Source organism: Thalassophryne amazonica, chromosome 12 (genome assembly GCF_902500255.1).
Source record: "Thalassophryne amazonica chromosome 12, fThaAma1.1, whole genome shotgun sequence".
Classification (NCBI taxonomy): domain Eukaryota; kingdom Metazoa; phylum Chordata; class Actinopteri; order Batrachoidiformes; family Batrachoididae; genus Thalassophryne; species Thalassophryne amazonica.
The window spans coordinates 40,142,090-40,169,258 of record NC_047114.1 but is presented as its reverse complement, the minus strand read 5'-3'; the positions used below and the strand labels follow the sequence as shown (position 1 = coordinate 40,169,258).

At 41.3% G+C, this 27,169-nt stretch overlaps 1 protein-coding gene across 1 annotated transcript in view; it reads right to left on the bottom strand.

Moving 5' to 3' along the window:
- The window catches only part of LOC117521216, a 215,906-nt gene that overhangs the window by 131,476 nt on the left and 57,261 nt on the right, over window positions 1–27,169 (bottom strand). The window contains exon 2 of the mRNA XM_034182558.1: window positions 20,467–21,054. Coding sequence (XP_034038449.1) covers window positions 20,467–20,536 — 70 coding nt within the window. The 5' untranslated portion in view covers window positions 20,537–21,054. The remainder of the gene's footprint in view (window positions 1–20,466; window positions 21,055–27,169) is intronic.

The following is a 27,169-nucleotide window of genomic DNA, read 5'->3' as shown; positions in this document are numbered from 1 at the left end:
TTTTTGCAAAAAATAAAAAGGTCCGATACTTTTTGGACAGACCTTGTATCTCTGTCTGTTTGTCAGATCGGCCTCAGCTTTTGCATATCAGTTGCGCCTTTATTATAAAAATTTGGGGGAATAATTTTCAAAACCTTTATTTTGAAACCTTTATTTTCATTACAGGGTTGGGTCGCTCGGGAAATGCATTGTTCTCCAAACGTGTCCCTGATTAAAATTAGGCGCACCTTCCCTTTTCTACGGTATTTACTGCACCAGTTTAATTGGCTAACATTATCTTAGCCTTAGCTGAACAATCAGTGGGTCCCACAATTTACTCAGACTGAATGCATATATGAGTAAATTAAGTAGTTGTATTTATTTGTTTGTGTTTATTTGTGGCATTTTGTAAATGAGATGAGATATACTTTATTGATCTCACAGTGGAGAAATTATGTTTACACTCCAGTTACCTCAGACAGCAATTAGTCCACAATTATTACTTGTTTACCGTAATAATGGCACGTAATAATGCAATGCGGAAATCCGCCCCGTGGTCAAAACGTACTCCTGTGAAAAAATCAAGTGCACCTCTCTTCTTCTATGGTGTTTAATGTCAAACGGCATCCTTGTTGTTGCATTGCTGCCACCTTCTGCATCGGACCATTATAGCAGTACTAAATCCTATCAATGAGTCCAGTGTCTTTCAAGTATTTAAAAGGCCAACACTACCCCCTCTCACTTGGCCTTATGTCTAAAACTGTCTGCAGATCACCTAAAAAAAAAAAATCATACTTATTACACTATTCCACCATGCATACCCTTTACTTTGCCTCAAAAAAGAAATCTAACCAGATTGAGCCTTCAAACACTTAAAAATCCTGCTGTTGCATTACTGTTTTTGCTTTTCCCCAATTGCCAAAAAAGCAAAACACACCAGTAGTGGTACTTTCACATTAGTGGAATGGAGTTCAACTACCGTCCTACAGTGTCCTTGCTAAAAGCCAAAATATATGAAAACACAATTGTTATCAATCAATCCAGGCATTTCACAACAAACCTAAATGTCCCGGACTCATATTATTAATAACTACTGTATTCACATCCATATGTTTGTGCTTCATATACGCTGTGTTTATTGCATCCTATATCTCTATGTCTGTATATTAGGGATGTGGACAATAATTGATGGGTCATTCCATGTCAATTCAACGAGGGCCTCATGCACTTTGTCTCAGATTTTCTTCAAATTTTAATCAAATATTCCCAGACTATTCAGAACAACAAATCTGAAGTTTGAGGACTGTAGGCCAAGTAGTTTCTGAGATATGGCCAATTTGGTGTGCATGGGCTCTGCCGTTTTTTTGGCAAAAATTATGGCCGTCATTTCTGTAGCCATGTTCAAGGTAGAATATCTCAGCAAATAATGGACTTAGAGGCCTGAAATTTTCTGTGGCAGTTGTCATGGACACCCAGACTTGGACTATAGTCAAACAACAGACATTGACACTAAACTGTGAAGTTTATGTATCCTCAAACTATGGAAAATATTACATTGACTATTGCGAGCATCCATGTTTGAGACACTGAAGCATACCATTACACTCAAAGAAGCCTCTCCATTTCTTGGCTCCTTAATGCCAGCTATACTGCAGATGAAATATGTAAATTTGGCATATCTGTGGTAAACAGTTATTGTGGGAGAAACCTCTGAAATCTGAAAAAAATATTTTGTGGTCGAATTTTATTATGTGGGCAGTAAATAAAACTCTTCAAACTGATTCCATTTTGAAGGTATTGATATCTACTTTATGTGTTATAAATATGGCCTTCTTTATGAAACTCCTTCCTGGTTAATTTAAGGATCCAATTATGGCAAATTTGAGCTCTCGCAAATGTAGTTCTAGTGCTGAAATGACAATTTCATTTTAATTGTGTGCACACACTGCATTCATATGATTCATGGCACACCCCAGAATGCTTGCACATAGATCTGCCAGTGGGATTCCCCAAGGTTTCCACAGTTACTAGGCTTATATCCATCATACTTAAACTCCCAATTTTCTTTAGGAATATTAACTTCCTTTGGGTACTGCGCAAGTGTGTATATTGCAAAAAAAAAAATTTCCTTAACATTTTTGACAAAATACTTGGTCATGAGTTGGCCAAGTACTTGGTTTAAACCTTCCTCATGCATAGTTCCTTCAGATATTTTGAGGCCCTGGTTGGTTGCGATGTCTTTAAAGCCACGTATTCACATCAAAGCCATGGGCCATATTCATCAATAATGTGTGCATCTTTGCACAAGATGAAATAAAAACACCAGGTACATCCCTCTGGGCCCACTGTGCATTCTCAAGGGACTGATGACTTAAAGCAGCTGCAAAGAAAATGGCAGACTCAGGGAACAGAATCTGTCTATGCCATCTGCCACCCCCACACTCAGAAATAGCACTCATACAGTAAACCTCGGTAAACACGTTCACATTTACCGCAGCACAGGTTCCCTCATCTTGTCCACAATGTTCAGTCTCTATTGTCCAAATTCCACTACCCAAAACTGAAAGAAAAAAAAAAAAAATCACTTTGACATTTCATAAGAGTTACTGAGCACACTTCAAATAATTAAACTTTTGTGAAATTATTCAAAAGTCAATATGTACTTTGACTGAACTAAATCTCCTTAATTTGTGTTGTCATCATAAGTGAGCAGAATATTCTTATGTCATTTTAGCATTTTATATGCGGGGGTGGTGGCCAAGTGGTTAGTTTGCTTCGTTTCAGTGCAAAAGGACCTTGGTTCAAACTTCACCCCTGCCACATTTCTCCATGCAGCGTGGAGTTGCATCAGGAAGGGCATCTGGTGTAAAACTTCCAAATCAGCATACAGATCCACCTCTGATCTGCTCTGGCGACACTTTATTTTAGCATTTTATACTTCGACAGACACAAGCAGTCAGATATTGAACCAATGACCTTTGAATTCATGAACAATATGTTTGAACAACTAAGCACACTTACTCCAGTCACTAAATTGCAGACTCATATATATATATATATATATATATATATATATATATATATATATATATATATATATATATATATATATATATATATATATATATATATATATATATATATATATATATATATATATATATATGTGTGTGTGTGTGTGTGTGTGTGTGTGTGTGTGTGTGTGTGTGTGTGTGTACAGTGGATCTGGAAAGTATTCACAGAGCTTCACTTTTTCCATATTTTTTTTATGTTACAGCCTCATTACAAAAGGTGTGTAGTCTTACACACCTCTCTGCAGCTTCTCTCCCCCTGCCATCCCCTCATTACCCCATCCCCGTAGAGACGGTGCCTGCTCCCAGACCACCAATAACCAGCAAAAATCTATTTAAGCATAAAAATTCAAAAAGAAAAAAATAATATAGCACCTTCAACTGCACCACAGACTAAAACAGTTAAATGTGGTCTATTAAACATTAGGTCTCTCTCTTCTAAGTCCCTGTTAGTAAATGATATAATAATTGATCAACATATTGATTTATTCTGCCTTACAGAAACCTGGTTACAGCAGGATGAATATGTTAGTTTAAATGAGTCAACACCCCCGAGTCACACTAACTGCCAGAATGCTCGTAGCACGGGCCGAGGCGGAGGATTAGCAGCAATCTTCCACTCCAGCTTATTAATTAATCAAAAACCCAGACAGAGCTTTAATTCATTTGAAAGCTTGACTCTTAGTCTTGTCCATCCAAATTGGAAGTCCCAAAAACCAGTTTTATTTGTTATTATCTATCGTCCACCTGGTCGTTACTGTGAGTTTCTCTGTGAATTTTCGGACCTTTTGTCTGACTTAGTGCTTAGCTCAGATAAGATAATTATAGTGGGCGATTTTAACATCCACACAGATGCTGAGAATGACAGCCTCAACACTGCATTTAATCTATTATTAGACTCAATTGGCTTTGCTCAAAATGTAAATGAGTCCACCCACCACTTTAATCATATCTTAGATCTTGTTCTGACTTATGGTATGGAAATTGAAGACTTAACAGTATTCCCTGAAAACTCCCTTCTGTCTGATCATTTCTTAATAACATTTACTGTTGGGAAAGTGTAGGAACACGGACCCACAACAGGGGGCGCAAATGAACGGACAATGGAGTAAGTCAAAATAACAACGCTTTACTGTTGTGAATGTGCACAACGAATACAACCAATTACAGAAATGGACAAAAGTCAATACACAAAGGTGTCGTGTGGGCAGGCTCGAAGATAGGAGACGCCTCTCCAAGGTAAGACCGGAACCACACGGCTTCCTCCGCCACAGGACCCCGGGAATACTGAAGCCGCCAAGTCCCGAACTCCCAGGTGGCCACTGCCTCCGCGTGTCGGACCTGGTACTGCTGGCGAGGGAAAAAGAACAGTTAGATGGGGGCGCGTTTGCACCCAGAACTCCGAACGGCAGGAAAGGTACCTCCACCTCTCGTTGGAACAGTAAACCAATAACTAGCTCAGTCAAAACTGTGTACTCAGTAGGCTTTGATATGTTACCTCTCTGGTAGAAACGATATCTCGGCAATGAGGTGGAGATGCCGTCCTGCTGATATACCCCACTGATGATTGCCATCAGCTGTCTCAGGTGATGGGTGACAGCTGTCACCGAGGCTGCTCCCGTGAGGCGGCGGCGCCCTCTGGTGCCTGGAGCCCGCACTCCAGGCAGGGCGCCCTCTGGTGATGGTGGGCCAGCAGTACCTCCTCTTCAGCGGCCCACACAACAATTTACATTTACTCTGATGGACTACCCAGCAGTGGGGAATACGTTTCATTACACTAGAAGTCTTTCAGAAAGCGCTGTAACTAGGTTTAAGGATATGATTCCTTCTTTATGTTCTCTAATGCCATATACCAACACAGTGCACAGTAGCTACCTAAACTCTGTAAGTGAGATAGAGTATCTCGTCAATAGTTTTACATCCTCATTGTTGTGGGCTGGGGTGTTTGGCTGGTTTGGTTTTTGTTTTCTGTTTCTCCCACCAGGTGGTATGCATTCAGGACTGAGTGGCTGAGCATCAGGACCTCACCCTGAACACCTGAGGCTTGTTATCACGTGCAGGTCATCAGGACTCACAGCTGTGGTGTATTTTGTCATAATCAGAGATTGCTGCATTTAAACCTTGAATGCACAGTGTGTGATTGCCAGAGACTCGACCTTGTGAGCAGACGTGTGAGATTGATGTCAGGAGAACAATCTCACCATCACGGACGCAGAGACCGCTCCAGGTTTGATGCCACAGTCTGTGAATGAGGATTGGGTGAGGTCTCATGCTCTTCAGCACACTTGCTGAGGTAATTTGGTTTTGGTGACTTTTGTGAAGTAATGGCAGTGGATTTGATGTCCCTCACACCTTGTGTTAGTGAGCTGTCACGTTATGCTAATTGTCTAATCAGCTTCTGCTGCAGTGGAGATTTGAACTGAGTTGTTCCGTGCCTGCAGGGTAAGAAGCTGATGTATAGATTTAAGCCAGGAAGTGTTTGCTGATTGCGTGCACCTTTGAGTTGTGTCTCTCTGTGTGGAATTGGACTCACCTCATGTTTTCTTTCTTCACAGACTCGGTTTGTCGCGGCCACCTGGGGGGTGTCGGCGGGGTCCCTGTGTCCGAACTGCTGTGGCTCCGGACTGTTTGCGCTGCTGAGAGCGCGCCGTGTTTTCACCTCACCAGACCGCGGACTGTTTAGTTGTTTAGCATCACTACACTGTTATGTTTATTAAATTCTGTTATCTTTTGAACCGTGCTCTGCTTATTTTATGCTGGCTCCTTCAAACGCTGGGTCGGTCCTCCGACCGCATCCGAAACATAACACTCATTGAAGACAACTTTGGATGCTGTAGCTCCTCTGAAAAAGAGAGCTTTAAATCAGAAGTGCCTGACTCTGTGGTATAACTCACAAACTCGCAGCTTAAAGCAGATAACCCGTACGTTGGAGAGGAAATGGCATCTCACTGATTTAGAAGATCTTCACTTAGCCTGGAAAAAGAGTCTGTTGCTCTATAAAAAAGCCCTCCGTAAAGCTAGGACATCTTACTACTCATCACTAATTGAAGAAAATAAGAACAACCCCAGGTTTCTTTTCAGCACTGTAGCCAGGCTGACAAAGAGTCAGAGCTCTATTGAGCCGAGTATTCCTTTAACTTTAACTAGTAATGACTTCATGACTTTCTTTGCTAATAAAATTTTAACTATTAGAGAAAACATTACTCATAACCATCCCAAAGATGTATCGTTATCTTTGGCTGCTTTCAGTGATGCCGGTATTTGGTTAGACTCTTTCTCTCCGATTGTTCTGTCTGAGTTATTTTCATTAGTTACTTCATCCAAACCATCAACATGTCTATTAGACCGCATTCCTACCAGGCTGCTCAAGGAAGCCCTACCATTATTTAATGCTTCATTCTTAAATATGATCAATCTATCTTTATTACTTGGCTATGTACCACAGGCTTTTAAGGTGGCAGTAATTAAACCATTACTTAAAAAGCCATCACTTGACCCAGCTATCTTAGCTAATTATAGGCCAATCTCCAACCTTCCTTTTCTCTCAAAATTCTTGAAAGGGTAGTTGTAAAACAGCTAACTAATCATCTGCAGAGGAATGGTCTATTTGAAGAGTTTCAGTCAGGTTTTAGAATTCATCATAGTACAGAAACAGCATTAGTGATGGTTACAAATGATCTTCTTATGGCCTCAGACAGTGGACTCATCTCTGCGCTAGTTCTGTTAGACCTCAGTGCTGCTTTTGATACTGTTGACCATAAAATTTTATTACAGAGATTAGAGCATGCCATAGGTATTAAAGGCACTGCGCTGCGGTGGTTTGAATCATATTTATCTAATAGATTACAATTTGTTCATGTAAATGGGGAATCTTATTCACGGACTAAGGTTAATTATGGAGTTCCACAAGGTTCTGTGCTAGGACCAATTTTATTCACTTTATACATGCTTCCCTTAGGCAGTATTATTAGACGGCATTGCTTAAATTTTCATTGTTACGCAGATGATACCCAGCTTTATCTATCCATGAAGCCAGAGGACACACACCAATTAGCTAAACTGCAGGATTGTCTTACAGACATAAAGACATGGATGACCTCTAATTTCCTGCTTTTAAACTCAGATAAAACTGAAGTTATTGTACTTGGCCCCACAAATCTTAGAAACATGGTGTCTAATCAGATCCTTACTCTGGATGGCATTACCCTGACCTCTAGTAATACTGTGAGAAATCTTGGAGTCATTTTTGATCAGGATATGTCATTCAATGCGCATATTAAACAAATATGTAGGACTGCTTTTTTGCATTTACGCAATATCTCTAAAATTAGAAAGGTCTTGTCTCAGAGTGACGCTGAAAAACTAATTCATGCATTTATTTCCTCTTGGCTGGACTATTGTAATTCATTATTATCAGGTTGTCCTAAAAGTTCCCTGAAAAGCCTTCAGTTAATTCAAAATGCTGCAGCTAGAGTACTAACGGGGACTAGAAGGAGAGAGCATATCTCACCCATATTGGCCTCTCTTCACTGGCTTCCTGTTAATTCTAGAATAGAATTTAAAATTCTTCTAAAAGGGAGTTTTTCCTTCCCACTGTCACCAAGTGCTTGCTCACAGGGAGTCGTTTTGACCGTTGGGGTTTTTCCGTAATTATTGTATGGCCTTGCCTTACAATATAAAGCACCTTGGGGCAACTGTTTGTTGTGATTTGGCGCTATATAAATAAAACTGATTGAATTGATTGATTACAAAATGGAGTCAATTCATTTTTCCCCTCAAAATTCAACTCATAATAACATAATGACATGAGAAAGTTTTTTTTAAAACGATTTGCAAATTTATATATAAAAAAAAAACAACTAACAAATCATATGTACATAAGTATTTACACCCTTTGCTTGATACTTTGTTGAGGCAGCTTTGGCAGCAATTGCAGCCTCAAGTCTTCTTGAATATGATGCCACATGCTTGGTGCACCTATCTTTGGGCAGTTTTGTCCATTCCTCTTTGCAGCACCTATCGCGTTGGTGCACAGCCATTTTCAGATCTCTCCAGAGATGTTCAATCAGATTCAGGTCTGGGCTCTGGCTGGGCTACTCAAGGACATTCACAGAGTTGTCCTGAAGCCACTCCTTTGAGTTTGTGATGGCATTATGAAAAGTACATTAATCTATTGGTTCATGACGAGGGCACTATTTTACATGCATTGCATACGATTCCTGCTTCATGCGCACTTCATGAGCAATTCAACCAAATTCGCACTATGTGTGAAGGGGCCCTAAGGAGTGGCTTCTGTCTGGCCACTCTACCATACAGGCCTGATTGGTCGACTGCTGCAGAGATGGCTGTCCTTCTGGAAGGTTCTCCTCTCTCCACAGAGGAATGCTGGAGCTCTGACAGAGTGACCATCGGTTTCTTGGTCACTGTCAAATGTGGGACCTGCTATGTAGAAAGGTGTGTGTCTTTCCAAATCATGTCCAATCAGTTGAATTTACCCCAGGTGGACTCCAATTAAGCTGTAGAAACATCTCAAGGATGATCAGTGAAAACAGGATGCACATGAGCTCAATTTTGAGCTTCATGGCAAAGATTCTGAATACTTATATACATGATTTCTTTTTTTGTTTTGTTTTTATTATTAATAAATTTGCAAAAATCTCAAAAAGACTTTTTTCACATTGTCAGTATGAGGTATTGTGTGTAGAATTAAGAGGAAATAAAATGAATTTTATTAATTTTGGAATAAGGCTGAAACATAACAAACGTGGAGTAAGTGAACCGCTGTGAATACTTTCCAGATGCACCGTATACACACACACACACACACACACACACACACACACACACACACACACACACACACATATATATATATACGAGGTCTATTAGAAAAGTATCCGACCTTATTATTTTTTTCAAAAACCATATGGATTTGAATCACGTGTGATTACATCAGACATGCTTGAACCCTCGTGGGCATGCAAGAGTTTTTTCACGCCTGTCGGTTACATCATTCGCCTGTGGGCAGTCTTTGAGTGAGGAGTGGCCCACCCTCTCGTCGATTTTTTCATTGTTTAGGAATGGCTTAGAGACTGCTGCTTTGTTTGATCAAAATTTTTTCAAAAGCTGTAAGGCACAACTGAGTGGACACCATTCGATAAATTCACCTGGTTTTCGGTAAAAATTTTAACGACTGATGAGAGATTTTGGTCTGGTAGTGTCGCCGTAAGGACGGCCCACGGCGCCTGACAGCGATCTGCGCTTCGAGGCGGCGTCGTCTCACTGTTTCAAGTTGAAAACTTCCACATTTCAGGCTCTGTTGACCCAGTAAGTCGTCAGAGAACAGAGAACTTTCAGAAGAAGTCGGCATGAGGAGTTTATTCGGACATTCCATTGTTAACGGACATTTTGTAATGAAAGAACGTGCGGGCAGAGTCGCATGTCGGGCCAGACCCGACCGTGGGGGGTCGCGACAGGAAAAACACCTCCGTTGGAAACCTTAACGGGCAAGTTGGAACATGCCCAAGCTGTTAAACAATTTCTCAGTTACTCACTTGTTGAAAGCCATTAAAAGCCGCCTGAATTTTACAAATGGTTTTCAACACAGAGGTGTTTTTCCTGTCGCGGCGCACACAGATTCGCCGAGTCGTCACAGAAACGACTCGGCGAATTTGCGCGCACGTCTTTCATTACAAAATGTCCTTAAACAGTGGAATGTCCGCATAAAGTCCTCATGCCGGCCTCTTCTGAATCTTCTCTGTTCTCTCACGACGTCCTGGGTGAATTAAGCCTTAAATTAGGATGTTTTCAGGTCGAAACAGGCCGACGATGGTGCCTGGGAGCGCTGCGCGACGTCCCGCTCCGTGGGAAGTCCTTACACTGACAGAAACACCCCATAATCTCTCATCAGCCGTTAAACTTTTCACCGAAAACCAGCTTAATTTCTTGAATAGTGTCCACTCGGATATTCCTCACAGGTCCAGAAAAATTTTTGATAAAGCAACGTGCGCCGTCTTGAGCAGCGTGTGAAACAAAGGAATTCAGCCAAGAGGGCGGGACCACATCTCACTCAAGGCCTGCCTACAGGGAAATGACGTCACCAACATGCGTGAAAAAACTCACGCATGCGCACGAGGGTTCAAGCATGATTGGTGTAATCGCACGTCATTCAAATCCATATAGTTTTTTTAAAAAATAAAAAGGTAGGATACTTTTCTGATAGGGTTGCAGGGTGCTGGAGTGTATATATATATATATATATATATATATATATATATATATATATATATATATATATATATATAAATAAAGAGAGAGAGAGATATTTCAATGCATCTACATACGCATTCAAACAGTATCCGACCTCATGATGTCCACCAGAAACAAATGAAACATATGAGTTGTCGTTTGGTGAGGTGGTGTAGGGACCCTTCGTGCCTATGCGTGACTTTTTTCCCACTCACAGAGCACATCAGTCCCCAGCAGTCAGCCTTAGAGTGCACTGGATCCAGAAATTTGAGAGAGTCACAGAACAATTACCTCAGTTTGAAAGTTTTCCAGTCTGAGAGTTGCAGTAGTAGTCACACACACTGACGGATTGAGTAAACTGATGTGAATGGATTTAAATAATGATTTGTCCAGTACCAAAAATTGTCTAATGTGTCAGTTTTCTGTGGATTTAGGGCTCTGACGGAATGAGCGGACAAACACTGACTGCTCGCGTGCACTGTTTCAGATGGAATTCTGCTGTGACAGACACCCTCTCTACTTTTAAGATTAGGCTTAAAACTTTCCTTTTTGCTAAAGCTTATAGTTAGGGCTGGATCAGGTGACCCTGAACCATCCCTTAGTTATGCTGCTATAGACTTAGACTGCTGGGGGGTTCCCATTGTGCACTGAGTGTTTCTTTCTCTTTTTGCTCTGTATGCACCACTCTGCATTTAATTATTAGTGATTGATCTCTGCTCCCCTCCACAGCTTGTCTTTTTCCTGGTTCTCTCCCTCAGCCCCAACCAGTCCCAGCAGAAGACTGCCCCTCCCTGAGCCTGGTTCTGCTGGAGGTTTCTTCCTGTTAAAAGGGAGTTTTTCCTTCCCACTGTCGCCAAGTGCTTGCTCACAGGGGATCGTTTTGACCGTTGGGATTTTTCCGTAATTATTGTATGGCCTTGCCTTACAATATAAAGCGCCTTGGGGCAACTGTTTGTTGTGATTTGGCGCTATATAAATAAAATTGATTGATTGATTGATTGATTGATGCGGTGTGCATATATGCTGTGCTTCTTGGTGGAAGTGCTACACAGTTCACTACAAACTGGATGTACTGCCTCATTCTTTTTGTGTTTTATGGATGTTTAAGTGCTTCCTGTGGTCATTTCCTTCATGTCATTTGCAGAAATAAAACTACTGCTACTACGGTAAAGCGTCTTACTACCCATCAAGTCGATTGTCATATATGTGTGACTTTACTTTATCTCCATAGCAACTGTTGCTCCCCCGCTGTACTCTGGAAAAAAGGGGATTCATTTTGAAATGTGAGAGAGAAGGAAAGGAGGACAGAGAAAGAGAAAGGTGCATGAAAAGAGACAGTGAGAAGCAAATCACCTTTCATACTGTGTTTCATCTGCTCTATTGTACGACGCTGAAAAAATGCCAACCATTTTCCACCAGAGAAGACAAAGAAGCAGTGAAGGATCATAGAAATATGTTCTTTTGACTCCGTTAACATATTGTTTGGGGAGCAATAGCTGTCACAGCAACTAGCTTGCCGAGTCCAGTCAATATGAGGAAGAGACTCTCAAAGAATACCTCACCGGTGTATTATATTATTTCTACAGAATGTCACGACTGCTTAAATTAGCCAATTCCAACGACCCCACAAATATGTTTATGAAACATGCTGTCAACTTATCCTGCACTAATCTAACACTAACACTAAGTTGTCACAATAGATAAATGATCTTCCTCTGCATGTTCTTTTGAAACAAGTTCAATGTTCATTGAGGATATAGTCCTGTTCTGCAGCAATAATGACACTGTGCACACAATATTAAAAACATGATTTTGACTAAAACATCAGATGTCTTTGATAGAGTGCATTTGGGAAGTATTCACAGTGCTTCACTTTTTCCACAATTATTGTTATAGCCTTATTTAAAAAAAGAGTAAATTAATTTTTCCCCCTCAACACTCTACTCACAACACCCCATAATGACAACATGAAAAACTTTTTTGAAATTTTTGCATCTTTATTTTAAAAAACCCTAAGAAATCACATGTACATAAGTATTCACACACTTTGCTCAATATTTTGTTGATGCACCTTTGGCAGCAATTACATCCTCAAGTCTTTTGAATATGATGCCACAAGCTTGGTGCACCTATCTTTGGGCAGTTTTAGTTTTGTCCATTCCTCTTTGCAGCACCTCTCAAGCTCCATCAGGTTGGATGGGGAGCGTCGGTGCAAAGCCATTTTCAGATCTCTCCAGAGAGATGTTTAAATGTGATTCAGGTCTTGGCTCTGGCTGGGCCACTCAAGGACATTCACAGAGTTTTCCTGAAGCCACTCCTTTGATATCTTGGCTGTGTGTTTAGGGTCATTGTCTTGCTGAAAGATGAACTCTCGCTCCAGTCTGAGGTCAAGAGCTCTCTGGAGCAGGTTTTCATCCAGGATGTCTCTGTACATTGCTGTATTCATCTTTCCCTCAAATCTGACTAGTCTCTCAGTTCCTGCCACTGAAAAACATCCCCATAGCATTATGCTGCCACCACCATGCTTCACTGTAGGGATTGTGCCTGGTTTCCTCCAAACATGACACCTGGCATCCCTTACCAAAAAGTAGTATATGCAAGCATGTTTCAAGTATACTTCTAGTTTACTTTTTATATTCTTACCAGTACTATTTTTTGGTAAGGGATTCGCGCGAAAGAGTTCAGTCTTTGTCTCATTACACCAGAGAATTTTATTTCTCAAGGTCTGAGTGTCCTTCAGATGCCTTTGGGCAAACTCCAGGTGGGCTGCCATGTGCCTTTTACTAAGAAGTGGCTTCTGTCTGGCCTCTCTACATACAGGCCTGATTGGTGGATTGCTGCAGAGATGGTTGTCCTTATAGAAGGTTCTCCTCACTCCACAGAGGAATGCTGGAGCTCTGACAGAGTGACCATTGGGTTTTTGGTCACCTCCCTGACTAAGGCCACCGATCCACTGATTAGACAGATGGCCAGCTCTAGGAAGAGTCCTGGTGGATCTGAACTTCTTCCATTTATGGATGATGGAGGCCACTGTGCTCATTGGGACCTTCAAAGCAGCAGAAATGTTTCTGTACCCTTTCCCAGATTTGTGCCTTGAGTCGGAGGTCTACAGACAATTCCTTTGACTTCATACTTGGTTTGTCCTCTGACATGCACTGTCAACTGTGGGACCTTATATGTAGACAGGTGTGTGTCTTTCCAAATCATGTCCATTCAACTGAATTTACCCCAGGTGGACTCCAATAATCTAAAGGATGATACGTGGAACAGGATGCACCTGAGCTCAATTTTGAGCTTCATGGCAAGGGCTGTGAATCCTTATGTACATGTGATTTCTTAGTTTTTTATTATTATTTTTAATAAATTTGTAAAAATTTCAATAAAACCTTTTTCACATTGTCATTATGGGGTATTGTGTATAGACTTTTGAGGGGAAAATGAATTTATTCCATTCTGGAATAAGGCTGTAACAAAACAAAATGTGGAAAATATGAAGCATTGTGAATACTTTCCGGATGCACTGTAAATCAGGACAACTTGGAATGTGGAAGCTATGATGTATGTATTGAGTAAGTAAGCGTCTGCTTTTTTTTTTTTCCTGAGCGATTTTAGTGGTGGTGGGGTATTTTTTTACACCTGCCATTGCAAAGCATGTAAAACAAATTGAACCAATATCTGTTTTCAACCTGATTCCATTTACACCTGGAATTATGGACAGTTTGTCTGCCCAGGTGAATGTCATCTAAGACCTGGGATTGTTCTGTGGAATAGTGGATACGACAACATGCAGTGCCCGTGCATGCTCCCATACCTGACTTGACTGGATCTTTTGGTCACAAGTTGGCTACTTTCCACATGGTCATCAAAAACCTATAAAAAGGGGTGTCCTTGAATCGGGAAGCTTCTGCTCTGGAGACAAGTGGATTATCCATTTGGCCACTGTGCTGCATTGTTACCACTCTACTGGTAAATCATGGTAAAATATCCTACAGTAGCAATTACTGTTTGAACTTTTAAATATCTGAACTACTGCAGTTGATTACCATGGTGTAAAACAGTTAACAACATCATCCAAGTCTCCCAAAGCAGGTGCATTTGCAGCTTGTAATCTGGGGTTGTTCAATTCATTTCAATCCAGTTTATTTATACTAGCGTGTTGCCTGTGGGGATCCATGGGCTCTAGATTGGGTAATGTTTGTAAAATGGGAAGCTGACATTTTTCAAGGGTGGTAATAAATTATGCAAAATTTCTAGAATGAGTTGGAATGGCATGTGAGTCCAGAATGTTTTTAGAACCTTAGACTTCAGCAATTTTTAGAAGAACTTAACACTTTTATTTCCTGTTAATTCCATACTTTTTTTAATGTTAATTTACTGTCTTAATGTATTCATTGTTGTTATCATATACACAAAATTTTTATTACCATAATTATTATTATTAGTAGTAGTATTATACTTTTTTATTACTTCTATTTTGTCATTTCATTTTTATATGGACCGTAATTATCTGAAATTATCTGAAAAAGAATTCAGAAAATGAAAAAGTAGAAAAAAAACCCTGACAGTACCATAAAAAACTTTGATTCAAGTGCATGAACTAAATACATAGTGCTGACATTTAATCACATCTAATTTAGCTTATGTAAAGCCATTTCTAACAGGACTTTGACCTTGAAAATTTTTTCCAAGGTAAAATTTTGTGGAATTCAAAACTTGTTTTGGCAGAGGTCTGCGCTCTACAAGCGCGGTGTTGTAGCTTTTCTTTTAATCCCTTCTAAGACTGTGCCCCTTTTGAAAATCTTGATCTTTTATTTGTATATTAATTGTATATTTGTGTTTTTATTGTATGATGGTGTTTATTTGTATTATACATGTTTGCTGCTTTCTTGGCCTTGTCTCTCTTGTAAAAAAGATTTTAATCTCAATGAGACTTTTCCTGGTTAAATATAGTAAGTAAGTAAGTCCCTTCGGTTGCTCCCTTGTTTGCAGTCGGGGTCGCCACAGCAAATCCAAGGTGGATCTGCATGTTGAATTGGCACAGGTTTTACGCCGGATGCCCTTCCTGATGCAACTCCACATTACATGGAGAAATGTGGCAGGGGTGGGATTCGAACCCGGAACCTTCTGCACTGAAACCAAGCGCATCAACCACTTGGCCACCACCCCTGCTACTTTTCCTGATTAAATAAAGAATATAAAATAAATATATTATTTAAAACAAGAAGCTCCTTCAGGTTGTGTATCAGTGCTTATTGACCATTTTTATTACATTTTAACAATACTGCAATAATACTGCAATGCCGTGATAATTTTGGTCACTATAAATGTGATGTACAATGTACATACAGTTCAGTGTGTAGTTTATTGGTAACAAATTGTGGCAACTAAAGGAAGGTCAGGTGCATGATAAGCATGACACACTTGAACAGGGGAGAAGACAAATAAATCAGGGTACAGTTGCAGTTGGTTGAACTTGTCATTTGAGAACAAACAACTGCACAGGAAGTGACAGTGATTTCTGCTGTTGCTTGCTATACTATGCTGAAACGTTCCTCAACAGGGCTTAGGACGAGCCAGCACACAAACACCTCCAGCAATGTCCATGATGGTTTGCATTCATGGGTGCAATTTGGTAGGGGATAGACGGGGCATGTCCCCCCCACACCTTTTCAACCAGGGGTGACAGAATATGGTATTCCCCCCCCCCACCTTCTGACATATATGTGTGTACTTGAAACATGCTATGCCAGTCTTATGTGCAAACCATGTCAGTCTTATGTGCAAAACCATGTCAGAATAGTATCTTGTTTCTGCAAGTTTGTATTTTTAGCAGCATTGACTTGTTTACAACACCTGTTTCTTGTTTGTCACATTCTGAATTTTCTGGGACTGCATTTGCCCAGATTTGAAACCAAAAATAGTTGCCTCTAGGGACTAGTGTCTACACATAAGTATCTATGGACCATATGCTAATTTACTAAATTCTGCAAGTTAGAAAAGGAAATCAGAAAAGCTATCTGGGACCTCAGAAAGCCCATCTGCAATTATTGCTTGATCTCCAAAATCAATCTATGCAAGCAAAATTATGTTCAATATGAGTGTTGTCATTAGTGCCACTTCGAAAATTAAATTCATGATAAGTAATTTATCCTAAACTTATGATCTGTTGTTTTTTCAAACTTATGCAAAAACAAATCTTGAGAAAAAAAATACAGTATGCGATAGTTAATAATTATTAAGAGCCTGTTCTTTCATATTTATGAATACATTTTACCACATTACAGTTGTTTTTTAATGAAAACACAACCTATCATTCTTTTTGAATTCTACACATGTGGTGATACCTTATTTACACCAGGATGTTAATAAAATCAATGCTGGCTATTCTCAGAATAAAGTACTTATATCCACAGTTTCAAATTGCATAAGTCAAATGATGTCCACTTTATGGTCTTCTCAAAACATTAAAATTACTGTTCTGGATGCTCAGAATGCATCTGAGCTTATCTATAAACCGTTGGCTTCTGGGGGCCTACAGCGGCCCCCAGACCCCCGGTCTATGGGCTTCGGTCCTGCGGGCCTCGAACTTTGTCCCCCCCAGTTTCTAGTTCTAAATTACGCCCTTGTTTGCATTCATTTACTTTGGTTGGCACATTTCTAAATAGCATCCTTGTTGATCATGCAGCCAATCTTATGGTTACATCTGAGGCTGATCGGCAGCTTCAATGAGTCATATGGCCACGTGTGTAATGGCCTTGTCACTCTCCTCCCCCCACCTCCACTTAACTCAAATCGATGGGCCGTCCTCCAGCTCAGTCATTTATCTGAATGAGCCGACAGAGCCGGTGAAACAGCCACAGAGGACCTGGCCCCGCAGCCTGGTTACAGCCAGCTCACAAAACCCAGATTTACGAGACTGCTGGAGTGGCTTTATTTGTGGATGGAGAAATGAGAATAAGAGAGGATGAAGATAGCAAGGACATCCTCTTCTCGTTCTCTTCTGCCTTGACTCGCTCCTGCGCCTTGTACTTCTATATCTTTTCTTCTCTCAGCCAATTCAATCCCATTTCAATCTCCCACTGAGCATTGGGAGAATGCCTCGTCCTATTGCATCACTTATGGTGCTCATCAAAGTGACAGGGTGCGAGTTATCCTGTCCATGACACCTAAATCATGGTGCTAACAAACCCCCAGAGCTACACTGAATAGCTGTTCCTACACCTGCACCCCTGGGACGCGGCTGGGATCCTCTCAGCCAGCTGGAATCAAGACTCCTCTGTGGGTAGTTTCATGTTACTTCTTCAAACATGGCTGAATATCATTTTATGTCAAAAATAGCTTTCAGATTTTGCCCCAACTCACACTGTCATCTTTTACAGTATATAACGGCTGAGCGGATCCTTGTCATTTGATTGTTGCTTTGTAAGTTACGTGACATGGATTATTTGTCCCGTTTGTGTTGTGTTGCATTTAGCATGCAAATTTGGTTCTATTTACTATGCAAATTTTGTTCCATACGTTTTGTACCATTGCATGCTGTGACCACTGCCCACTAGTCGGGGCGGTGTTTAGCTAAACATGGCGATGTTTGTTTTGCTGACAGACAGCAATTTGAAGTAGCTAATTGATGGTGCTAATTCTTCTAACACACACACACACACACACACACACACACACACACACACACACACACACACACACACACACACACACACACACACACACACACAAAACAAATCCACTACGTTGTAAGCCGTCTGGAGGCATGAAGAGTTGTTAGGAGGAAAAGCTGGACTAATTTCTGACATGGACTGAGGAAGTACACAAAGTTTTTTTTTTTGGAGGTACACAAAGTCAGTGCACGGCATCACGGACTACATCGTCAGAATTATTTTTGAACTATCGAATTATTTTTCCAAGTTGACTGAGAACAATTTTGGACTCCTTTTTAAAGTTTGTGTTGGACTGTTGAACAGCAAAATGTAAGTCCCTTTTCTGTTGTTTACAAATTAATAAAATATCAAATTATCTATTTTCGCCATTATACAACGGAATGAATATTTATTTGGTGAAAGCTGGAATGTACCATTCAACTCGGCTTTGTCTCATTGAATGGAACATTTCATCTTTTACCTCATGAAATATTTGTACCATTGAACTCATAAACATTCATTATTTGTATAAAGGAAAATTTGTGCTTTTCTTGCAAATGCCAGTAAGAATCACAGTGTACTTTAGGCAGCAATGACTAGTTGGTTAATGCTACCTGTACTACTATGATGTGAGTATCTACATCTCCAAATCACTAAATCAGTCAATCCTCATCGCATATGTGTTGGGATGTACATGCTGCCCAAACTGTCATGACACACTGTACATCTTGCATGCCAAAATGAGCTTCTTTAAAAGCGCCCAACTTCCAAGTTTCTGCTCATATGTACCGATAGCCATAAATTGTCTTTATTTTAATACAAAACTGCAGGAATCTCAAAGTAACCTTTACAATTAAAGAAAAATTAATTTTTTGTTTATTCCACAGTCTTAGAATTAGTGCAAATTGTTTTTATTCCACTGTGAATGAAACAGAAGCTAATTTATCAGACTGTTTATGTGATTTACAACACATTAAATGCCAAAGCTGCTGTTGTGTGGGCCACTGAAGAGGAGGTACTGCTGGCCCACCACCACCAGAGGGCGCCCTGCCTGGAGTGCGGGCTCCAGGCACCAGAGGGCGATGCCGCCTAACAGGAGCAGCCAGGGTGACAGCTGACGCTCATCATCCTTGACAGCTGTCACCACTCAACAGGATCAGCATTGGTATATCAGCCAGACGACATCTCCACCTCTTTGCCGAGATATCGTTCTACCTTGAAGGTAACGTACCTCAGCTGGTTGTGAGATAATAACCCTTTGTTGCTTGAGCGTTTTTTGTGAACTCTTTATTCGACGAGAGGAGGAGGTGGTTTTCCACCGTACGTATTGCTGGGTGCACACGCACCCACTTCTAACTGTGTTTGCTCCTCGCCAGCAGTACCAGATCCGACACGCGGAGGCAGTGGCCACCTGGGAGTTCGGGACTTGGCGGCTCCAGTATTCCCGGGGTTCGGTGGCGGAGGAAATCGTGTGGTTCCGGTTCGACTTCGGACTGATGTCTCCTATCTTCGAGCCTGCCCACATGACATCTTGTATTTGACTCACTTTTGTAATCTGTTGTTGTTGTTGTGCATTTTCACAACAGTAAAGTGTTGTATTTGGCTTTATCCATTGTCCGTTCATTTGCGCCCCCTGTTGTGGGTCCGTGCTCCTACACTTTCCCCAACAGCTGCCACTCAATGCATATGCAGTAGTCACACAGCTGCAAAAGATAACCATGTAATGTGCACAATTTCAAACAGAGAGAAGCTTGTTAATCATTTTAGTGTGCATTGCGTTAAGTTCCATTCTCATATTCATGGAAATGCATTATAGAAGGGGCGTGGTCTATAACTGTGTCATACCAGCATGTGACACTCACTTTTAAGCCCCTTTCACACGGTCCAAGGTAGAGTTGCGTAATGTGGTGTACCAAATATGCCGAGCTTATGCAGCCGTATATGGCAATACGCTGAAGGATGCAAAGGGGTCCGTGAAATGGACACAAAAAATTTAAGATGTTTAATTTTTTTCATGGACATTCGGTGTAGAGCACTGTGTCCAGTGTGTGTGTGTGGGGGGGGGGATATACTGTTACACCGGTGTGAAAGGGACTTTACCTATGATGTGATCTAGCATGTGGTTTGGTGATGTCACATATCTGACTTGTACCATATGACATATGCAAAAACAACTATAGTCTAACCATAATATAACCATAGTATAACTTTAACAAAACTTTAGGGCTTCTGGAAAACCTCCTGATGTCACAGCAATACAATATATGTGCTCCACAGAAACATTTGTAAGGGACTACCAAAGTTTGCAGTGGAAAAAGGAATTTCTGAACATTAACATTTTGTATTTCCGTAGCCCTGATGACTCTAGGACCTATTTACCTTTAGAAATTAGGAAGATGTGTCAAATCAAGATTATTTGATACAATGCACTGACCTGAGCTCCGCGAGCAATTTTGGGTTCAGCAAACTAGTGTTCCAACTGTGGCGAGTTTATCAGAGAAGTTTATCAAACATACCTTTGATCCTCCTGGAGTCCTTTCTCTGGCTGGTTTTGACACCCGGCTGAAGCTCGGCCTCTGCTGACATCCTCCACAGCTGAGTCCCTTGTCCGGCTCACAGCAGATCCACCATGGGTTAGCAGCACACAACCTGGTCCTCCAAGTCCCAGTGTCAGATCCCTCACTCTGGCTTTCTCTCACAGTTGTTCTGTGGCGAAGAGGACGTCTGTGAAATCCATGGCGAGATGTCTGGTATTCCTCAAAATATAAAGATCCAGCACTGATGTCAGTGTTGGTCCACGGTGTTTGAACATTGCTAAAAATGTGTGAAAAGATGATAGAATTAGCAGCTGGGTGATCCACTTAAGAGCAGCTTCAGATCATCTTCTGGACTGCACCTGAGTTCTTTTTGAAGGTCAAGTATCACACGAGCCACTCTTGCTCTTTTCCCTGTGTTCACCTTTTGCTCAGCAACAATTTTGCCTCAGGGAGTCTAGTAAGCCAATCAAATATTGTCCTTCAGAGCAGGTCAGGAGTGGACATTATTCTTTGGTAGAATATTTTAGATGAAGCCCAACAGGCTATCACAGTCACTTTCTCTGAGCACTGCACAGAAAAGAGAGAAGAAAGATCAATTAGTGTTAAGATGGAGATAATTAAACAGTAAAATGACAAACACATGCTCTGTGATGACTCATTACAACATTAATTTAACAGAAAATGGCACACACCAATTTAAAAAAATCAACAAAGATGTTTTCTGGTCAGGATCATCAATCCTTAATGGGAGACGTCCTGCTCAGTACGTAAAGTGGCAGGAGACCTGCTGCGAAATATTCACAGTTTATGATGTGGTTATGAGTAAACGTGGAACCCTGATGCATGACCTGTGCTTCTGTGCACGCAAGTCATTTTAAAATAAAACAGGGTGTTAATGCTCCTGGCTCAGACTGGCAGCTCATAAAATGAGAAACAGGGGCAGGGAGCAATGGATGACAGACTGCTTCAAAGCAAACTGTGGTGGGAATCTGAGAACAGATGTCTATAATGTAGAACCCCCACATTGTGCTTTAATGCCCTTGAATCATCCACTGCGAACAAGGAAGCAGTGCCAAGTTGGCACCATGTTTGGCAACACTACAGTTGGCATGGTGAAGGGCCATTGTTTGGAGAAAGAGGCCTGGAGCCTATCCTGGCCTGAAAAAGAGCTGCAGCACATTGAGACCCGGGCACACATTGTCCTGTGTGACATTGTGTGGTGAGAATAAGCAAGAAGACAGAGACTTTCTATCATTTTGCTGTATTTTTTTCAAAGATTTTCATAGTATTCCTTGTTGGAGAAGCACACTGTATACTTCATTGTCTCAACAAGGTGCTGCTGGATTAAGGGGTTATCTGTGTGAATTTAAGCATGCACTGTAAATCCAAATGTTGAAATTAATTAAAAAGATTAAGTACTATAAACTCAAAGTTTTAAGAAAACATTCTATATTTAAATATTTCAAGTTTGTGTAACATGGTCTTGCTTTTAGAGTAAATTAAACTCAGAATTTTTGATTGACTTCAACTAATTGTATCTTAAGTAAGCATAACTTCAAAGCATAACTTAAGCACAACTTAAAAGAATTAAGTAATTATATATGAAAATATTTTAGTTGACTTAACAAATGCTTTAGCGGGGTGGTGGCCAAGTGGTTAGCGTGCTTGGTTTCAGAGCAGAAGGTCCCCTATTCAAACCCCACCCCTTCCACATTTCTCCATGTAATGTGGAGTCGTGTCAGGACGGGCATCTGGCGTAAAACTTGTGCCAAATCAACATTCAGATCCCATGACCCTGAGTGAGAAACAAGGGAACAGCTGAAGCGACTTACTTTTACTTAATGAACACTTTAATTGTAGCCATGAGGTACTTTTAAGTTCTGGGAACAATAAACTTTTAAGTTTATGAACTCAAAAATTTTGTAGCAATTGACTGCCTCAATATTTTGGAGTTCTGCTAACTTGTTCAGGTTTACAGGACAAGGAAGTTAAAATATTAGCCAGAGAGAAGAAATGGTTTGAGAGAGGGGTCAAGGAGGCATTCTTTGTGAAATGTTTGAAACCCAGCCTTAACCGGGGAGGGGGTCTGAGACACACTTTATCCCCTGTTTACAATGGGGTACTCAGGTCAAAGGAGTTTCAGTCTTTGGTTCATGGTAATGTCATTCACGTCATCAAGGGAGCCATCAGAAAGGCATCCATCCCATCATTAGAGGGACAGCTGTCCTGCCATTAGGTGTGCTAACTACAGCACAATAGTTGCTAATTAGAGCTATTGTTTAGTCACTAGCCTATAGCAGTCTGCCTCTCAGTAGGTGGGGTCTGCTTAGGTTTAAAACTCCAGCATTGTTGGCTTCTGTTTTATTCTTCTCTACAAGAGTCAGACAGAAGTCAGACTTCCAGAGCAAGAATTTTAGCTGAGGAAGCTTCTGCGATTTGAAGCGAAACGTCCTCGCGTCAAGCAACCCAGTCCAGTCGAAGATTCAAGCTTCTCTACTATGGAAACCACCTCGACAACTGAGAGCCTACACAGAAACAAAGGGGTGATGGAAAACCAGGTAAGGTTTGTAAACCAGTCACCAAGAAAAAGTTTATAATGTAAAGGCATTACATTGCATTCATTTAACCGATGCTTTTTTTAAAGGGACTTACAGTATAGTCAGAATGGGGTGTTCAGCCCTGCCCCTCAAGATGAACGCTCATTGCTGCACCAATTTCACTAAGCTGACCTCATAGGTCCCGCACTGTATTCCAAAAAAAATCCCTTCTTTTGCAATTTTCAGTTCCTGCATGCGGTCACAGATCAAAGCGAATGCCCCTCAACCCCACAGATTACAGCATAACAGTAACTGCTGTCTTGATAGTTTAACAGCGACTTCAATAACATGAAAATACCATTTGCACGTACACATACTAGCCAATGAGTGCAAAAGTGTAAGGGCCCAGTCACACGACAATAGCTGAACTAAGGAAAAATGTCACAAAATGTCGAGAAAAAGTGGACGATCACCAAAAACCCTGCGAGTCAAGAGCGCATAGAGGAAGGAAACACAACCGAAACTAACGAAAGAAAAATGAAGTGAACGTTGACCTCGAAGCTTTAAACAAAATCAAAAAGAAACATTCATGATGACGTGACCTGACAGCGGTTATGAGACCGAACGCCAGCCTGTACTTGTGCGTAGCACCTGCAGGTGCTGAATCTGGTTGTCGTGACAGCAGGTTTGTCTTCACAACAACAATGTGTGCGCACACGCACATTTGTGGCTGGAACGTGCTTAAATAGCTAAAGTAGTTGATAAAACGTTCTTGCCTCTATTGTTTCTGTATGAAAACGTTGCTTTTCATTCCACACACGGAAGAGTCACATTCAGCTTGTCAAATCTTTAGTTATTGATCCGTTCAGATATCATCAACGTTCCTGCAAGATGACTGACTTATGAGGTTGAATGAAGATGGACGACAATCAAATGGAACGTTGGTGGTACGGTACAAAGCAAACAATGACATACTGTCAGCACAGAAAGCAAAACAGAACACAGATGAATTGAAGTTGTCATCGGGATTCGTTCACATTTTTCAACAGTTTGAAAATGCTAATGAAGCGCCAGCTACAGGAACGAAGCTGGACAACGGTTAAATGATGCCTCCGAAAGTCAACATAAGTCCATATTTCTCGTTTCATTTTGGCTTTGGTGTCCTTTGTTAGTACCGTGTGACCGAGGCTTAAGATGACACCAAAGGGTCAAATCTGAGAATGCAATGAAAGGTAGAGAGAGAAAATAGTGCATGGTCAGACATTAGACATGTTGGGGGTTTAAGAGGAGCTATTGTTGTCAAGAGTTCTTGAAAGCAGATTGGGCATTACTCTGCACACCACACCACGCTCTGATAGCATTTGGTAGCTCCTTCCACTAAAAATGGGAATAGTCTGACGTGTGTGTAGAGATGATGACAGTGTGAGGCGCACAGCAGCCTAAAGGTAGCCTAATCCTTGATGACACCTTTTAAGTTGATAGGTGCAGTCTCAGATGCCACTTTGTTGGCAACCAATAATGACTTGAATTTGATGTGGGTGACATCAAATTTTTTTTTTTGCCTTCTTGCTCTTGGTTGGGACGGTCGCATTTTTCTTTCCTCCTCCCTCCCCAACTTTCCTGCTATTGTAGCGTGTTTGTCTGTGAGGCTGCCAGCCCTGCTCCTCTGGAAAACGGCAAAATGGATCTGATCAAGTGGTCTCTGAACGCAATTGACACTATTTTTTCTACAAGACACTTGGGAGCGGAGGACCCAACCTGTCCTGCCGGGACACATGTGGCGGGTTACGTGATGGATAGCTGGCGGAGGTGGCAAGTCATGTGCCTGTACACGTTGTCTGTGGAGGACGTTGAAGATGTTTACTTATTTGGAGCTGTGGTGACCGGGTTTCTGCTGTGTGGAGCAGCCATAACACTGGTTTACCGGAAAATTAAGAAGGTGGAGGTGGCATTAATTGGCCTGTCCAGGCTGCCCCACATGATTGATTCGATTGGAAGGGCAGTGTCAGCTCAGTCGGCGGGTGTTAACCGCACGTTGGAATCCATCTCGGGGAGAATGCCTGCACTGGAAAACCGCTTTGATCGTCAGTAATGACCACATCTCCTCTATTCAGATGTATTTGGGAGCCACTCTGAAGTTTCAGACGGTGGAATCTTTCAGGCGTCTGTTAATCTGGATATCTATTTGGTTTCCAAACACCAGCTGCCCTTCAAGGCCGCTGGGATAAAATCCTCCCCCCAAGGAACATTCCTGATGCCTCGCTCCTCGTCTCCCCCCCCTCTTTGTCTTCTCCCTCCTCCCATTCCTGAGATGTTGACTGTGGGACCTTGAGACTCTGGTGGACTGATTCAGGACTGGGATCCCCCCCTCAGGATGGACAGATAAGGCCTGTCGATGGCGCCAAGGGCGGCCTTCTGGGCTGTCTGTCTGAACACTGGACACATTCAAGTCTCGGCTGTCGTCTGTTGTGATTTGTTTACTGTTTTCCTGTGCTATGGGGTTTTTTTTCTCCAGTGCTGCTGCATGAGTTCAACACAGCAGCAATGGAGGTTTTTCTTTTCCCAATTCTTCCCTTGTGTGTGCTTTTATATGTGTTCATGTACCGGGCCAGCTTATGTGTGTTGTGTGTGTTGTTATTTGTTTGTCATGAGGCCGGTCAAGGTTTGCTCAGCCCTGCTCGTGACCTAGGGCAGGGATGTACATCTGGAGCTGGTCCCCGGGCGCCAAAAAGGTGACCTCTGCTACTAACTGGCAATTAGAATGGGTAAAATGCAGTAAACACATTTCATTATGCAGGGAACATGTTCCTATGTGCATATGACAATAAACTCCTTTTGAATCCTTGAATCCTTGACAATATGTAGCCAATGGCACCAATGATATTGTTCCTTGTTGACATAAAATGAGAAAACATATAACTCACATACAGTAAACCATCGACTTCACTGTCAAATCTTCAGGCACATTCTTCATAAAGTTACATTAAAACAGTAAATCACATGGCTGAAGCCACCAGATCCTATTTTGGACGCCCATTTTGTTTTTAGCACAATAGAAGACAACATATGCTGCTTTTTACACAACATGGTGTATGGTTAAGTGAACATGGTTGAAAAATAACAAAAATAAGCATGTGAAGAGGAGATAAATTTGCTTCTAACTTCAGGTTGCACATTCCAACTTTACAAACATAAAGGACTTGAAAGACAGCAAAATGGCACAAGGAGTTAGAAAGGCCCAAATGACCCATTCCTTTTATACATCTGGGGTTGTATCAGGAAGGGCATCCTGCATAAAACTCATGCCAAACGAACATTTGGTTCTACACCAGATCCACTGTGGTGACTCCAAGCAGCCAAAGGAAATTCGTAAATATGTATGTATTATGTAAATATGTACATAATGAGGCCAATATTTTCTGGTTCTATTTTCTGGTTTACTGCAGTCCAACATTAGGGGTCTTCAATTGGTTCAAAACGCTGCTGCCAGACTTTTGACAGGAAGCAGAAAGTTTGACCACATTACACCTATTTTGGCATCTCTTCACTGGCTTCCTGACCCTGTGAGATCAGATTTTAATGTTCTGCTAATAACCTATAAAATTATTCATGGACTGGCACCTGGCTGACCTCATTAAACCCTACATACCGGCCCAGGCTCTGCATTCTCAGGATGCAGGGCTACTTTGTGTCCCTAGGGTGAATCAAAAATCTGTGGGTCACAGAGCTTTCTCTTATCGTGCCTCTGTTCTGTGGAATGATCTCCCTGCATCAATAAAACAGTCAGATTCTATAGAGACTTTCAATCCAGACTTAAGATGCACTTATTTTCCCTTTCGTATGGCTAGCATACTGGTATAGTATGTTACTATGCTTTTTACTCTTTTAATTCATTTTATTAGGAAACAGAGCAGGCCACTCAACCTTATCTAAATTCTGGGTCTTTTAGTAAAGCTTAGGGGTAGTGGCCGGCAATCACCTTAGTATTTCTTTTGTTTTTCTTGTTTACTTAATGCTGACAAATTATACTGTATTTGTTGTCTTTCTGATGCCCGATTCTGTTTTTCTTCTCTCTATTTGAGGTGCGGCTCCATCCAGAGATGGGTGTGGTGTCTGCTTTGGAAAACCCGATGTCCTGTGCAACA